At 37.0% G+C, this 18,271-nt stretch overlaps 1 protein-coding gene across 2 annotated transcripts in view; it reads right to left on the bottom strand.

Annotated features, from left to right (window-relative positions):
• Positions 1-240: 240 nt before the first annotated feature.
• tprg1 (tumor protein p63 regulated 1) overlaps positions 241-18,271 on the bottom strand; it is a 34,725-nt gene continuing 16,694 nt past the window's right edge. The window contains exons 5-7 of one of the 2 annotated variants that reach the window (XM_031902445.1): positions 2,962-3,115; positions 2,097-2,344; positions 348-907 (exon numbers count right to left, since the gene is read on the bottom strand). In XM_031902445.1, coding sequence (XP_031758305.1) covers positions 883-907; positions 2,097-2,344; positions 2,962-3,115 — 427 coding nt within the window. In that variant the 3' untranslated portion in view covers positions 348-882. Of the gene's footprint in view, positions 908-2,096; positions 2,345-2,961; positions 3,116-18,271 lie in introns of both variants that reach the window. The other variant, XM_002934051.3, reaches the window with a different exon arrangement.

Raw genomic sequence — 18,271 nt, 5'->3', positions numbered from 1 at the left:
CCATGCCTGCTGTTTTAATTGTTTGGCACTAGGGCCAAAAGATCAAATTAGCACGATATTGCCCATATTGGGAGAAGATCCTATGTGAATCAAATAAACCCTGCAAACTGCTGCTGTCAGCTACACAAATAAAGAGTCTATGAAAAAAAGACTATAAAAAGGTAATCAACATGGCAGCCCTCCAGTTATTTTACCAGGGCATTAAACCCCTTTGTTCAACATGAATTAAATGAATAGAACTTGGGCTGAACATACTTTTTATTGATTGTTTTTATCATGAAAAAAACATGATTTTTGTTATTTATTGTTCTCCAGTAAAAAGACACTGATTAAACACACTATTTAACTTATTGTTAAATAAATGTTTTTAATAGTAAGTACAAAAATTGATGGCACGTTTTATATAAATCTTAATTTATGAAAGGTCAATATCAGTGTATCAGCTAAGTGATTTTGTATATGGAATATTTGTACAAGGTGTATGCCTCGCATCTCACAGGGCTATTTGTAAAAACGTACTTAAATGGCTAGATAGAATTAACATTTGGATCTTGAATTGTAATATGTAACCGCATATTTATTATTTTACTATGTTAATGATAAAGTAATATGCCTACACCTACCAAGCCACTGAAACCAAAACAATGATAACATAATATAGTATAATTGCAGCTGCTGCAAACATTCACCAAGTTCAACAAATGAATCCATTTCAAAAACCAACACTTCCTCTGGCAAGCGAATAGCCAAGTTTGTTGCGATTTCCAATAAAGGACATTAATCCAACATAAGTTTCTATCGCAATTGGCTGCTTGAGGACCAGGGCTCCATTGGCTCTGCCTGGTACAGGATTCTCCTTATGAGCTTCTTCTACAGCATGTATCAGGCTGTCGGCAAAACCAGAAATCTGCAAAGAGACAGTATAAGAATTTTTCAGATTTCCCTAAACAGATCTGAATATAACAATTTGTTTGACAGTAACAAAGTATGTAAAGAAATAATAATTTGCAGTGAACACAGTCATTTTGTACTATGGCGGGATTCAATTTACTGTCAAAAAACAATCTCCTAGTTTATATCATGAAGACTGAAGTCCTTGGAGGAAATCTTAACTCGGTTTGAATGATGAAATACATTTTTTTCTCAATAAATTAAATCATGTCCTAAAGCTTTTTAAATCATATTAAATCTCAGGTAACAAATTGAAGAGAAAATACAACTCCCTCTTTAACCAGAGCTCAGTTAGTTGGGCTTAAGTAGAAAAGGTGCATAAATGCTGATGGAACTTCCACAAATAAATATAAATAAATATTTTTTCCACACAAACATGCATAATTTCACAGATTGAAAGGAAACCATGATAATCTGTCTCTGTACACAGGCACCATCTCCCTTAAATTTACACAGTAATGCTACCCCTCCCTACATGGTGAAGGGATGTTTTCTGGAGTCCCTCTGCTTTGCATAGTGGCTGGTAGACATATTTTCTGGAAAGCAGAGGGACTTTAAGATCCAGAATGCATCACTTCACAATGGAACAAGGCATGGGTGGGGTTGCCTAACATTGTGTGTCTAAGGGATTTTGGGAAATTAGGAATGTTTGTATAGAAAAAAAATAAACTTTTGGGAATTTCAGATAGTATTTATGCACCTTTTATGAGCTGAATGCGCTCATGTCAAAAAGGGGGGAATTGGGACATATCGCACACATTTATCTTTCTTCAGTTGGATTTAGATTACAGCTAACACAGAGCTGTAGACAATAAGAATAAAGTAAGGCAATGACAGGCAGTGATATCATCATCAACATGTGACCCTCTCACCCAGACTAAATTATGATCCCCCCTTTCAACTTGATCCGGAGAAGGCAGACAGTGAAAGAAGCTATGAAGGGTAATATAAAACATGCATTTTTGGTTACCATTTTTGATAGTAACACTTTTAATAGGGCACAAAAGTTGAACAGATCGTTAAGATGGGCAAATGAACAGCCCCTTTAAAGTTCACTATACCTTAATGTATTGTATTATTTTTTCTTTGTATTTGTCTAATGAAAATGTTAAGACAGGAATTTATAATTATTTACTATTTCTTACACTGCCCAGCTTCTGGCCCAGCTTCCAGTTTTATCCATGAATAAGCAGCACGACCAAAAATAGAGGTAGGCAGGTGCCTTAGGTGCAACTGGAGGGAGCAAAATTGTGTATGGGGGGGGCTGGCGGCAATCAACAGGGCTGGCATCAAGTGGGCAGGCGTAGTGATGGCTAGCAGGAGGGTGTTTGAGGTTGCCTTTGATCAGTTCGGCAATAGGCCAAGGGATTGTATGGGATGGCCAACAGAACACCTGTAATTAAATGAGATCTTATAAACTTTTTCTTTCAAAGAATTGCTTCATTAAAGGGACACATATAAAAGTATCATGCCGATAGCATGCCCAGGACCCTATTTCATGGGTATTAAACCTTTTTTGTTCAACAAAAGGTTTCCATTGTACTGACACAAAAAAAGTTCAGCAACCAAAATGGTCTTATAATTTCATGAGATATGTGCATATGGGTTATCAAAAGTTCCAAATACTGGAAAGGTTAACTGTATCCTTAAGTGTGTATGGCAGTGGGGGCCGTAGACATTTTTATTTAAAATGTGTTCAGTGACATGTTGACCTTTTGGTTTCTGAAAATACCTGTTTTAAACAACCCAGGTTCTGGAGAATTCTCTACACACAGTAACCTATGGCCATAATTTACATAAAAGCTGTGTTATTAAAGCTAATGGCAACATTACATTTCTGACAAAATAGAACTTCAGGCAGTGCACAAGAGAAGAATCCATACACAAACAGAGAATAAGGTTTCTGCAGGCTAAAAACCACAGCTCTATTAGGAGCTTAATATAAGTGCAAAGCTAGAAGCAAGCTGGATTTTCCATCTATATATATATATATATATATATATATAATACCTGGCAGATTACTGAGAACTTTTCAGAGGAGCTTTTTAGTGGGTGATCAATAAATGTAGTGTAAGGTAAAACTTCTGAAAATGGATTCCAACGATTGGCAAAAGTGGGTTCACGCAATTTATCCCAATGAACTCGAAGACCCTCTCCTTCTCTCCTAGAAAGACAGAACAATTTGGTTTATTAGTACATTTGTTGGCACATTGTTAAATGCTGGATAAGCAAATCCTTACACTGGGCATCACTGTACACTGAGCTTTCCCACATTATATTGGGTTTTGCCAAATTGTGGTACAACAGTGTCTTCTTCAGCGATTCTCAAACCATTTTCTCCCTGGCCTCATAGAAATATCAGAAGCAACACCCTGGTTTTATTCATCTGCTTCCAAAACTACAATAAGTGGTGTCTGCAAATATTACTATTATTTATATTTTTTCAGTAAAAGAAGAAACATTAATTACTGGAGTTTATCATTTTCACACACTAAAGAGTTATCACCAAAAAACTATTTTTTTACATCATGAAAGGGAATGTAATTCTTAGTAACTCTCCAATATACATTCATAAAAGTGTTTTAAGGTTATATGTAAATGTATTTGTTAGTGAAAGCGTCAGTCAGACCTTTCCTGAACCTACGATCATCCCCCAGGCCATTGGATCTGCTATCTTTATTGGTAAACTTAGCCACCAGTACAAAGAAACTAAAGAATTTACAACAGAGAATTAGTGGCTTAACTACTATGTGGGGCAAGTGCATCAGGGCGCTCTGTCTCAGTGTGGCCCACCAAGAGACCTGCACCGACATAGGTAGAATCCATTTTAGCTCATGGAATCCCTGCATGGACGGTGGCTACAAGCTGAAGGCATGGGAGTAAGGGGTGTCGTATGCATTGATGGGGGCCATGCTGCACATTTTGCCTCAGGGCCCATAAGTCTATTATAAATCTGCTTGTAAAAGGATATGAGCAAAGTATTGTAGAGTGCCCAGAAGACAATGGCCCAACTACCTAAAGATTCCAGTTATTTAATAAGACATTAATAATCATTTGGTATTATAGAGAGCTGTTTTGTCAGCCTTGCATTTTGCCACAGTGCATTCTTTTAGCCTTTTTTCAAAGGGAAAAAATATCAGATTCTACACTGACCTCACCTATTTGGACACATTATACTGTATATTAAGATATTTGGCATCGATTGGCTATTGTACTGTACTATTAAAAAACTTTTGCAATTAAATTTGAAAGAGGAAACCTAATAATTTTTGCATGTAATCCTCTTTACAAGATTAGGTATCTTTCTGTAGAAAAATATAAAATTTAACTTGGAGAACATGCCCTTCATTCTCTCTAAACTAATGGTTTTAAGTAATTATTAGAATGTTTTCTTTGCATCCCACTACAAACCTCTTTCTTAGCAAAGCCTGGTATGTGTGGTTAATTGAACCTCTTGGCATAAGTCCACCAAAGCTTTATGTACAGTTGAGCGTTAGCAGCTTTGTATGTTAAACTCCTTTTAACAAATTTACTGGATGTCTAAACTACTCAGTGTTTACCCATCTGTCCTTAAATACAGGTCTGCATTTTCTGCAAACCCTTTTGTGCCAGAATATAACTTATTTACTAAATATAAGTAAAATATAAGCCAAAGAATGATTTGCTGACCACACAACTAAATAAATTAAAGCACTTTATGCCTTGCTGCTGTTTATAAAGCGATACTTATGATTTATTTAAAGTAAACACTGGTTACCAGTACAAAGAAACTGCTGTTCTAAACTGGTTACAATGATCAATATGGCCAGAAACTATCTGATTAAAGTAATCATAAGACAATAAAACATATAATGGCTCATTGAATAAAGGAGCCAAGTGCGCAAAGCTGGCTTGCTGGTAGGATCCTTGCTTTAAGGCATCCGAGCTGCAAAGTATTCTCCTAATACAGGCACATATTAAAGTGTAAGGGAAGCACAATTCACTGTGGGGTGCAATTTTGTTTACCTTTCAATTTACTAAGGGGGTGTCTACATTTTTCACTTGGTATCTAAGATTTCAATATATCTCTGCCTTAGTTTTTTACGTGGCTTGGTAATGATTAAGAAATTAAAAAAATTGAGAAAACATTGCTTGATATTTTAGTCTTGAAATGGAAAGAGGGGGAGGGGGGATGGAGGCCTCTAATCAGGTGTATGCCCAAAGAGTCTTTTCAATGTTTAAAGGGGAAATTTGTTAAAGAGCCCCACACAAGACAGAAACCCTTGATAAACCTATCACTTTAATCTGTTCCTTCAAAAAGAATCATCTCTACCCTGCTCAGCGTTTTTATTTCCTGTTTGGCTTCTGATCTTCTGAACGGGTGAAGTATGGGGAGACTTAAAGGCACTATTGAGACAACTGAAGGTATGCCTGCAGTTTGAGATTAACTCTTTATTAGCCTTTCCTTCTCCTTTAAGGCAGGCCAAGTCAGCCAGATCAGCAAGAGAACAGGGGGCTAGGATTAAGTTACTCTTCCAAACCATATCATTACATAAAAAAAAATCACAAAAAGGCTGCATATTTTTAAATTGATGTATATTGCAAAGTTGCTTGAATTGATGTTTTCTTTTCAAAGAGCTTAAGTATCCATCCAGACGAAATATGCACAAATACTAAGTACAAGAACTGTTTAACCTTTTGGCACAAACAGCATTTTTTATTGTATAAACCCTTCTCTGCTTCCCTTTGCACTGTCCAGAGGTTAAAACAAAAATGACAGTAGAAGAATGCAGCAAATATAGAAGAAAATATAATAATTCAGTGAAATTAATCTGTTCTCCGTTAAATGACAGCTAAGTGATATGGAATTTTGTCATTTTTATATTGAGAAGGTAAGTGATACCACATACTATAGAAGTACATATTCAGTTATAAGTATCTAAAAAGTTAAAAACAGGCACTGACCAAACAATTTTTACAGTATAAAGTTATAAAAATCAAAAGGTGTATTACAAAAGAACACTCCTAGGTATATAGAGAAGTATATAGGAGCATATATAGCAAGGGTAGCACCCTGGGATATGAAACTGACCCCTACATCTTTCAGCACTGAGGAAACCTATCCAATTAGCTCCAGGGAAGAAATGTTATTTTAGTGTCCACATACAAGCTTTAACTCAAATGGAAGAGTAGGTGGAATCTGAAACACCACCACCATCACAACACAATTTCTTGTTAGCCCCATCATCAATAAAAATTAAGGAACATGGCAATGGCACTCACAGAGGGGTATAGTTATCAGAAATACACTGCCACTTTTCATTTAACAAAATGTGTGTAGGTATCAATAACTGATGTTTCTATACTTTGAATGCTTGTACAGGTATGGGATACATTATCCAGAAAGCTCTGAATTACGGGAAGGCCATCTCTTATATACTCCATTTTATTCAAAAAACTATTTTTTCCATTTTCTCTGTAATAATGAAATAAATGCTCTCTACTTGATCCCCATTAATCTAATTTATTTAACTTATTGGAGGCAAAACTATTTTATTGGGTTGATTTAATGTTTAATTTATTTTTCGTAGAATTAAGGTATGGAGATCTAAATTATGGGATAACCCCTTATCTGGAAAACCCAAGGTCCCAATGATTCTGGATTACAGTTATTATACCTGTATGGAGGAATCAATTCCTGGTAATATTGTGACTATTTTCGTTTCCTTTATTCTGAGGAGCAGATCTAAAGGCTCAGTTTGAAACACAAGAGTTTAAATGATTGCATTATTTCAGGGCTGCCTTAGTAGATGCACCAGGTAACCCAGGCACTAATGCTTTTAGTGAAGCCATCACAAATGCAGTCAGAAAAAATTAGCACCGCAAATCTGGGAAAATACCTCCACTGTGATAAAAAAAAATTAGCAATTTCTGTCATAAAATTGCATTTTGCACATTGGAGTGTGTTTGTAAATGAGCCCTCTATTATCCTGCAAGACATAGCAGGATTAAATGCCTTTTTTCAGGCCAATTTTAACATTTGCTACCCTAAAGCTGGGAGATGCCTGTGGGTGATTTAACAATAAGAATTAAAGTTATATGAAATCTTACTTCAGGCACATAAAACAAAAGCAATGATCTTGTAAAACATTATACAAATTTTTAAAATAAATATAAATATATGAAAATAAAGGGAGGTAATTATTTGATGACAAAGTGTTAATTTAATAGTATAAACTCTCGTCAGATAATCATGTCAATAGCTAGATCGTATTGGGACCCCTTGCTAGAGAGACCACATCAACATGCCTATGAAGTCCTCACACAATGGGATTTTCAAGCCTGCCTGATTGATACCTGCCTTATATCCAAAGGCTCTATACATGGGGTGAGCTGCCAACTCAGTCTAATGGGACCAAACCAGCAGCTTTTACCAGCCCATGTATGGCCAGCTTGCTTTGGCCAACTTGGAATAGGTGACAACCTAAGCCTTGAATCAGACATGAAGGAATCCAAGACAGGAGAATGCTGACGCAAATACACATCCACAAAATATACATAAATCTACATTTATTATCTGATTATAGTTACACCTTTAACTGGGAGAGTCTCCCAACTGAAATAAAAGTCTAACCCCTAGGGGGAAAAGAAAAGAAAGATTTACAAGGCAGATTATGCTGTAAATGTTGGGTGTGTGTATAGGAAAGTATGCAGGGAGATAGAATAAGAAAAAAGCTACTTGGCTACCTTCTGAAAACAGACATTACTGTTAGAATAAAGGCTCCACCCCACCTTTCTCAAGGAAATGTGACCCCATGTTTATTTTGTGAGCACAAAGGATGTAAAAGAGCTGGCATCACAGAGGGTATTAAATGCTGTTTTGCTGACTGAATGACCTTAAATGAAATATTTTAAATGACAAAAGCAAGGCACGCTGGCACTGTGTCAGACAAAAAGATTGCAGAGTGTCTCGAGTCTATCCATGCCCCAAGGCTCTTACAAACCTAAGGCAGGTGCTCCTTTATCTGCTCTTTGCTCACCTGGCTCCCAACCAGCTTCATCCTGAGCCCTTAACTTCTTCCCATTAACCGTTTGTTACCTTTGGCAGACAGAGAAAAATACTACTAAATGCTGATGAGGGAGCCTTAGGGTTCCTAGTCTGGCACTTACTATTTACCAGAAAGCTAATTACTAATGCCCCTGAGCAAAAGATAACTTGGAAGAACAAAAAGTGTTGGTGATAAAAAATGATTGCAAGAAAAAAAAGGTGCTCAGAGAATTGACAACATAGAAAATTGCTTTATGAACTGTCATTTGCCATTCCTTCTGTAGGGATCACAGACTAAATACTAACTAGCCGTAACACCTGTGTGATCCAACTGAAAGGCAGCTTTGTATCAGTCTGAAGCAGTTATTTTATTTGTGGGCATCCCTGTGATTTACTCTCAGTTCCACCACAACACCAGAATTATTTGCATAAAACCACAAAGGAAAGTAGAATAGGCAAGGTTGTATAGCTCAACAACACAATTATTGTTAACACAGAATATGTTTGCCATATCCTAATAGCAGCCATGCCTAAATTTCCCAAAATAAAACCTGAGAGATTGTTCTTTTTCTTTCACTTGCAAAATGTATAGATAGCACAAAACATCAATGTTGTGGCAATTTAACCTTATTAATAAATAATCCACCAAGGTTCATGTTTTAACCTACCACCATTTCCTTCATATATACAGCAGGTTATGAAAGACGAAATGTTCTGACTGGGGAGTAGGTCAGGGCTTCAATCATTAAAAACACTGAAAGCATGACTCACAGTAAGCCAGCATACAATACATATAAAAATTAGCTCTGTGGGACCAAATCAGACTGACCTGGTGGTTGGCTGGGACCAACAGAGACCAGTTGGGTGAGGACTGCATCATCACTAGGGATGTAGCGAACCTCAAAAAAAAAGTTATGCCAAAAAGTGCGAAAGTTCGCGAACCCAATAGACTTCAATGGGAAGGCGAACTTTAAAACCTAGAAAAGCCATTTCTGGCCAGAAAACTGATTTTAAAGTTGTTTAAAGGGTGCCACAACCTGGACAGTGGCATGCAGGAGGGGGATCAAGGGCAAAAATTTCTCTGAAAAATACTTTGTTGACACAGCGTTGCGTAAAAACGCAAGCTATTCCTATGTATACGCAAAGGCAGCTGGCAGACCTAGCGGAAATACGCGGCGCTTTTTACTATTTCGCACTATTAGCACCATGGAAACGGGATTTGCTGAAAAATGCCATGTGTGGCTTGTGCTGCATTTTTAGGCTGAGAAAAAACGCAGCGGAAAAACGCCACGCGAACCCAAATTGCCAACATACGCGAAAAGTTAGCGAACTTGTGAACACCCGATGTTCGCGCGAATTAGTTCGCCGCCGAACAGTTCGCTACATCTCTAATCATCACACCAATATGGTCCTCATCTGAAGGTATTTTGAAACCTACCAATGGTTGAACAGGCAGTTCTGAGTACCGCCTTTAATGCATATTTATCACCACCTTTAGCCCCTTAAACCCGCAATATTCTTAACAAATAAATAAAAGTAGTAAAATAATTACTAATGCTAATGGATTAGTGTATAAAGTAGACTTATCCACTCAGGTTTGCTCATTATGACTTGATCCACCACCTGTTTGAGAACAAAAAGAGTTTCTGAGAAACAATTAGCAACATATAATTTATATATATATATATACAGTATATATATATATATATATATATATATGATATAGTCTTGTAGTTTGTTTAAAAGAAACAATATGGCTTTAAACCATTTAACCACTTGCTAACAATGCTCCCTTTTTTAGTTTCATTATGATTTACATTCCTTTATCTTCTTTATTAGCCCAATGGTTATGTTTTTTCCTGCTTTGATCCAATGATAAGGCAGCAAACGTCAGAATAATGCAGATTGACTTATTATCACACAAAGTGAAATAGAAGAAACAAGGATACCTTGTTAATCTGTTGGGTACAGTAGTGTGTGTTCTAAGGAAAATCTTTTGGCTGGCATGTGCTCAGAGGAAAACTCTTGATAGGATATCAGTGTTAAGATGAAGGACCCCTTATAGAGGATTCTTTTGGCTTATAATGCCTCACTGTGATAATCCTGTAAATCAGGCTTCAGTGCTTTTATCCACTATTTTTATTTTGATTGTAAGCCTTGTTCGTACAGTAAAGAGGCACCTCATTGATACAGCATGTTCCCACGTGGCTATTTCTGCTGGAAAATGTTTAATTCTTTGATGTGATTCAAAAGATTATTACTGGCTATCTGACCTATGCTTAAGGGCTCTGGCACATGGGGAGATTAGTTGCCCACGACAAATCTCCTGTGTCTCGGGCGACTAATCTCCCCGACATGTCATCCCACCGGCGAAAATGTAAGTCGCCGGTGGGATGGCATACGCGGCGGCGAGATTTTAGTGAAATCGCACAAGTTTCCTCTTGAGGCAACTTGCACGATTTCACTGAAATTGCGCCGCCGCGTATGCCATCCCACCGGAGATTTACATTTTCGCCGGTGGGATGGCAATCTGGGGAGATTAGTCGCCCGCTAACAGGGAGTTTTGTCGCGGGCGACTAATCTCCCCGTGTGCCAGAGCCCTAAAGGACAAGGCAACTCAAAATATAATTTTTTGCCTAATAAAAGAAACCAAAATTCTAAGCAGCTTTACAATATAAATTTATTACAAGTTTGTAATTGTTTTTGAGTTATTTGTATTTATAATTGCTATTACAAGCAGTGCTTGCCCCTCCTTTTCTATTCTCTGCACTGGTGGCTCAGACTGTTGAAACAATGTAACACAAGGCAGCAGACCTGACTCGCTGGAGAAGCAAGACCTTTGCAACATTGCTTAAAATGTAACAACCAGGAGTTCAGAAAATGCTGCTTTCAATAGCAATTACATTTACAAATAACGTTTAAAGCGCTACAAATTTTTAATTATTTCATATTGGAAAAATATATATATAAATTTTTGGGGTTGACATGCCCTTTTAGTTGTGTTGCTTGGTTATAACCTTGCAGTACTGGAATGTAATAACAGAAGACAGGTTATTAAGTGCAAAAAGGCTTAGTATACTCATACACTTTATAAGTATACAGTAGGAGGAATGAATAAATAGAGACAATGACTGGAGGCAAAGTTAATGTCATTATAGGAAATGTAAATAGTTGACGGTCAATTATTCATACTGCATCATTGCACAAAAATGCCATGTTGGATACATTCCCTTGATTATAAGATTATAAGATTTGAATATATTACCTGCAGCAATTTATATGGCCAGCAATGGCACTGCATTTTGGCCATTTAGCTTTAATGCTGGAAACAAAATAACCTGTGTGTCATAGCATAAGCCAATTCTGCTTGGGTTCAAAGTTAATCTTTCAAAAGGACAGTTATCACAATCACAAGGCCAAAGTAACACTGGTATGGCTTAAGACCAAAATGTCAAATGCCCAACAATATCCCATTTAAAATTATTACTGAAAAAGGTGGCACTACCAAACATCAAAGTTTGGACATTGAATACTCATGGAACCACCAAATTATAGGTTTTTTTACAGGTTTTTTTTTATTATTATTATTATTATTTTTAAGATTTTTTTTCTGACATAAAAGGATGTTACAACAATAAAATCTTGTTTTGTTGCTTTGGACACAATTTCTATAAAAGAAAAACATGAAAAAATAACAAGAAAAAATGAAAGAACTGGACAGGAAACTATATTTTGCAAGGCACCATTATAGACAGCAAGGACGACTGCACACACAGGACTTGCCACAAGTAAAGGAGACCAGTCAAAATTATTCAGCAATAAAAGTAAAATGTTTATTGATCCAATGTCTGAGTTTCATACTGGAACCTTGGTTCCTGAAGGTATAGAACTGAAACATTGGATCAATAAACCTCACCACTTATTCATCATTGCTGAATAATTTTGACTGTTCTCCTTTACATTCTTGTGGCAAGTCCTGTGAGTGCCATCATCCTTGCATTCGTTTTTGGCACTGGCACCTGGGCATTACCCTTTTCTTATTGAGTGCTCCTTTTTCTGGACTAATATATATATATATATATATTAGTCCAGAAAAAGGAGCACTCAATAAGTAATTTGTACTGTCTTTTCTCTGCCTCCTGACGAAAGTCCCTGTGGGGGACTGAAACGTTGAGGTCTGTAATGTTCCTTTTTCATATTTTGTAATAAAATGTATCTTTTTTCAAATATTTTAAATCCTGTGAGTGCTGACACTTTTTTGTCTTATTATATATATATATATATATATATATATATATATATATATATATATATATAAATAAAAGTTAAGTAGAGAAATTGTTATATTTAGTCAAAGGCCAGGCAGACAGGAGAATACGGTTAAACAGTGTTTACTTGATCTATGACAAATATTAAGTCACTGTGCTTTCAAAGTGCAAGGAAAAAGAATGGTATTAGATTTAGCTTGGCTGTGTAAATACTGCAGATTCTATTATTTTTTCAGGTTAGCAATATAATAAAAACCCACAAAATTCCACAGGACCGGTGTCATTCCATAGACGAGCCACAACATGTTGAACAGTGTTCCAGTTGAGAGCAGCCCTATTTCAACTTTGCTGCTAGACACCAAAAACTTTACCTTTACAAGCTACATGTTAAAAAACTATTGCTGACCTATTAACCTGGTAACTGGCTCTTTGGGGAGGGCAGAAATAAAGTGATATTCACAGAACCAGAGATGGAGAAAAAGGAACACAGAGTAATCCATAAAGACTGAAGGGGAAATTATATATATAAAATTATGGCTTAGAAGGATGCTAAGAGTTGTATTTTAACAACACCTGAATTGTACTGAAAACTTAAATGTCTTTTGTGTGCAATGGACCCTTCTTGTGCTGAAGGCCCTACCTAAATGGAACCCTGAATATGGATCATGGATTTGTACATTTTCAGTTTCATGTGGACCTCTATAATAATGAAAGGACTGCAATTTAATGAAAACTGGATGTTAACAGATCCTTGGCATAACTAGTGGAGTAAACTTTTAAATAATTCATGTTCTATAAAACAGCAAAGGGATGGACCTAAATATTTTAAACATAGAGAATGTAAGAGAGAAAAACTGCATAGACTGCAAGCTCCTGTGGTGCAATGACTCATGAATAACACATTGCTGCTTTAAAGCAGTATGAAAGATGTAGGTGCTGTATCAATACTGGATTATAAATGATAAAAGCAATCATTATAATATAAATCCAGATGGTTTGTAAAAAGTCACTTAGGGAAAAATAGCACTAATCACTTGGGAGGAATCTGTTTCTCACAGCATGTGGCCAGTGAAACTCTAGCTACTTGGCCTGGAGCTTTATATAGTCATGTTTAAAATACTTCCACGGGATAATCGTCAGAGAAAAAAAACCAGTCACTCGGCACATTAACAAGTCATATCATTTGTGTTAATGTAAGAGACGCATTATAACAAATAGTAATAGTAATCATAGTAACATAGTAAGTTGGGTTGAAAAAAGACATACGTCCATCACGTTCAACCATAACGCCTATATCTAACCTGCCTAACTACTGGTTGATAATCAAATAAAGCTAATTCCTTGTATCAATGCTGAGATGTAAAACCTTGTGGGAAGTAATAATTTAATAGATAAGATGTGATTTTGCATGTACCTTTACTAAGATAACACTTCTATAAAATATAAATATAAATAATATAATGAGATTGCGTTGAATGTTACAATGCTTACTTTAATGCTTAAATAATACAGGGTTATTAGTAGCTGCTAGTAGCTGCTAGAATTAGGCTTCTTTGCTTTGTAGCAGGTCGTTAAAGTACAATGCAGGATGCTGTCACTTTGCAGAGTGATTTGAAAAAATAGGAAAACTGCACAACAGTAGTGATGTGCGAATCTGTTCCGTTTCGCTTCGCCGAAAAATTTGCGAATCTTTCAAAAGATCTGTGAAACGGCGAAAAATTCGTGAAGCGGTGAAAATGTTGTGCGGCAAAAAATATTTCGCCCACGGCTATTATTTTGTCGCGCGGCTATTCTTTTGTCGCCCACGGCTATTCTTTTGTCGCCCGCGGCTATTCTTTTGTCGCATGGCTATTCTTTTGTCGCCCCCGGCTATTATTTCGTCACACGGCTATTCTTTTGACGCCCGCGACAATTTTTGGACGTGCGCCAAATTTTTCCGCCGCAAATCCATGCCTGGCGAAACATTTCGCCCATCACTACACAACAGCAGTTAGGCTTGTAGAAATAATATAAATGTGAGACATACACTAAACAATAGGGTATTGGGGGATCCTTAATAGAGTAGGATCTGGAGATTTTGGTAGATAACTAGTTATCTAATTCCACACAGTATCATTCTGTGGCTACTAAAGCAAATAAAGAGCTGTCATACATAGGATGAAAATATAAATGTGCCTCTTTATAGGTCCCTGGTAAGGCCTCACCTTGAGTATGCTGTGCAGTTTTGGGCTCCAGTCCTTAAGAAGGATATTAATCAGCTGGAGAGAGTGCAGAAAGATTAAACTATGAGGTTAGACTGTCAAGGTGGGATAGTTTTCTCATGACGTGAGCAACGTCGGATCTTGACCCGCCTTTCTCCCAACCCTAACCCCTTTACCTCTTTTACTTACCATCCCGCAGAACATTTATTAATAACAATCAAAGTTTTAATTTAAAACATATCATAAAGAACAAATAAGATACAAAACATCTCATGAACACAATACAAATGTTTGTATAACAAACAACCAACTTTGAATAACCATAAACCGTAACAAGCCAATAACTGCGCAGCGCAACTGGCGCTTCCAGCTGCCCTTCCAGCCCGGAACCCCCTATCCAACAAAACTCACCTCCTGATCCACTTACTTACCCCTGAGGTTCCAGGCATGCCAGCCCCAATCAACTATCAAACTCCCTTCCTAACCCAACTCAATCACCCCGCCAACAACCACTCGTTGCCTCCACCTCTATAGGGAGGGAGGGTGGGTGTTTTACTATGCTGCCTAAAATGGATTGAGGAGCAGGAACGGTTTCCACTATTTATACCTACTACAAACCAACCAATCACCCACAACTGGGAGTGACTATGTCTGCCCTACAGCTCCGTCATGCCCCTGCTTCCCTACATTTCCCTACGGGTCATTGGGCTACTGGAAAAAAGGCGCTTGCGAGTGGACATGACTACTCTGTACAAGTACATTATAGGGAATTATAGGCAGATAGGGGTGTTCTTTTCTCCCATAAAACAGATCAGAGCACCAGAGGCCACCCCTTTAGATTACAGGAATGGAACTTGAATGGAATTTGAAGCAAAGTAAGTGGTTTTTCATGGTGAAGTTGGGGAATGCCCTTTGTAGTGATGTTATGATGGCAGATTCTGTTAATGCCTTTAAGATGGGCTTGGGTGATTTCTTAAACAATCATAATATCCAAGGCTATCCAAGGCTATTGTGATACTAAAATCAGTATAGATATTGGTATATATTGTTAATATATGTGAGTATATCGATAGGTTGTATAGGGTATGTGTGTGTCTTTTTTAAACCCAACTTAACTATGTAACTATAACTATGTAACTGTACCACTTTGCATGTAACCTAGGCCCTCTAGGATTAATAACATTAGAATTAAGATCTATAGTGTATACAAAGCTATAAAATATACTTGGGATAAAGGAGTTGGCTTTTCTCTCATTGCCTTAGTGATTTTTGAACTCTAATAAACTATGTAATGTAATCCCAGCACCATACCAGACCTCAATGAATTCTTAAAAATTAAGTAAAGAGGTTTAACATTTACAGAGCTAAGCTCATTTATTACCCTGTGATGAATACCATCCAGTCCTGGGCTTTTGTTTATCTTTACATATTCAAATCACTTTTAAATTCTTCCTGAGTGACCCATGCATCAGTAGTTATATGACTAGAACTGGGCCTATTAAATAGGAAAACTTTATTAGTTGGCTCCTTAGTTGTGTAGACAGATGAAAAACAACAGTTCAGAATTTCTGCTTTTTCCCTGTCCTCATCAACCTACTTACCCCTCTATTATTATACGGGCCCTAACCCATAATTTTTATTTTTTGCTATTTACATATTTAAAAAATGCTTGCTGAAGTACCGTTTTCCACCTCTACTTTAGCTTGATATGTGTGCATCATTATTGCTAACACTGCAGTGGTGTCTCAGGCACCATTGAGGAACATATTTTGGAAAAAAAACCAATAGAGTCGCGTGTCATGGTGCAGTATAAAAAACACTCAAAAGCAGCAAGTTTATTAAATAAAATAAACACACACTGCCAATAGTCAACCCAATCTTTAATAAATATCACATGTGGGCAGAATAGCCTTAGTAGCATACTTGGGTGCTCCAACTTATAACAGTTCAGCTGTCAACAACCAAGTCCTGCATGAGCAAGGTACCTACCAAGAAATAGAAAAGGAATAGATTGCCAAGTAGTTGTGGCTATCTATTATGTAACCAGGGAACTTATTATGGGTAAGTCTGACCACATGTGCTATTCATTCAGTCATGTGTTTAAAGTGCTTGTTTACATCTATTCTTTATTATACTAAGGGTTTTTGGTTTAATAACTCCCCCAATAAATGAATCAGCACAGATATAATTCTAATTAGTGATGGTTAAAATACAATGGCAGGCATGGATTTTCGACAAATTTCCCATTTCACCATTGGTGGATTTGTTGCTCGAAACAGACGTCAAAAATTGCCATGCATCAAAAAATTGTTGCTCGCGTCATTTTTGCCGTTTTGCGAATCTTTGTAAATCTTTCAGCAATGCAAATAGGGACAGATTCGCTCATCACTAATTATAATGTTTACACACTGAAATATGGCAGTTTATACTAACAGTGTTATGGATTTTGTATGCTTTGGCAAGCTATATTGTTCTACACTACTGGCACCTTTTACATTTTAGCACTATTTTCATAGGAGAAGGATCACAGACAGAACGAATGACATATTAAAAATATACCATCCTAGGGGGAAAAAAAAGTACTAGGTATTGTAAATATGATATTAAAGGAGAAGGAAAGGTAAAAACTAATTAAGTTTTATCAGAAAGGTCTATGTAAATACAGCCATTTTTTGTCTCCTTTTTTGTAAACATGTTCTTTGGTATCAGACTTCCCCTCTCAGAAAAATCCTTCATTCTTGGGGCCGGAGTCTGTGCACCTCTCTCCTTTCTCCACCTTCCCCTCCCATAAGAATTCATAAGAACTCACTCTCCCCTCCCTTAGGAATGTGTGATCTGAGCTACCAATGGCTAGAGCTGCAGCAGGAAGCTAAGAAGACCACACTACAATGGAAACTGCTATCTTAAACAAATAGAGGGAGTTTCTAGGGCTCTTTACTGAGGTATGTTAAAGCTTTCTTCAGAATAAATATAGTGTTCTAGGTGGCACTAATGTAACAAATCTATTGGCAGCAAAATGCCAAAATGACTTTCCTTTTCCATGCTCCAAAAAGGTAGGACTGCAATATGAAGATGGTGTTAAAGAAGCCTCTCATTACAAATTTCCACTTCCATTTCCAGTTGATGTCAAGAAACCTAATATACTGTAGGTTTCCTGCTCCATAAAAAAAGGTGATTCAGCATCTAGGAATAGCTGCTCCACTCACTCAGGTAATAGGCATACCTCAAATACCTGCCATGCTTTCAGCAAGCAGCCTTACTTAGCATGAGTGGCACTCTGAAGCAAACTACACACATTTCCAGACCTCTGCTATTTCATCTTATCATCTGCCAAACCACTACAAGCATTATTAGCCTAGCTGATAGAGTAATGCAGCCTGACTTTGCAGTTATCATGTAAGCAAGGGCAGTATGCTGTGAATGTCTGCACTGAAGATGCCATATATTCTTTACACAATATATGCTTGCTGACATCAGAATTGTACATTTCAGCATTATTTTATACTACAGAATTATTACTTAATGCTGTCAAATGATTTCACACCCCATTTAAAAAAAACAAATGACCTATGTCAACCTATTCAAGTTACAGCATAGCTGTGTATGCTCAGCATACCACTGGAACATGTAGTGCTAGAGTTTGTTTAGTATATCAACACATCACAAAACTGCTGTATTTAAAAGTATATGTCCCAAAGTTTTCAGATAGGCTAAATTGGTATTTATTTATTTTTTGTTGCTGTCGCTCTGTTCGGAATGCAACAAAATACTCAGCAATCCAGTACTAGATGAATCCTGTCATCAGACCACGCAGGGCATTAGTG

Source organism: Xenopus tropicalis, chromosome 5, assembly GCF_000004195.4.
Source record: "Xenopus tropicalis strain Nigerian chromosome 5, UCB_Xtro_10.0, whole genome shotgun sequence".
Classification (NCBI taxonomy): domain Eukaryota; kingdom Metazoa; phylum Chordata; class Amphibia; order Anura; family Pipidae; genus Xenopus; species Xenopus tropicalis.
Note: the sequence above shows the minus strand (reverse complement) of the source record. Positions and strands in the feature narration are given on the sequence as shown.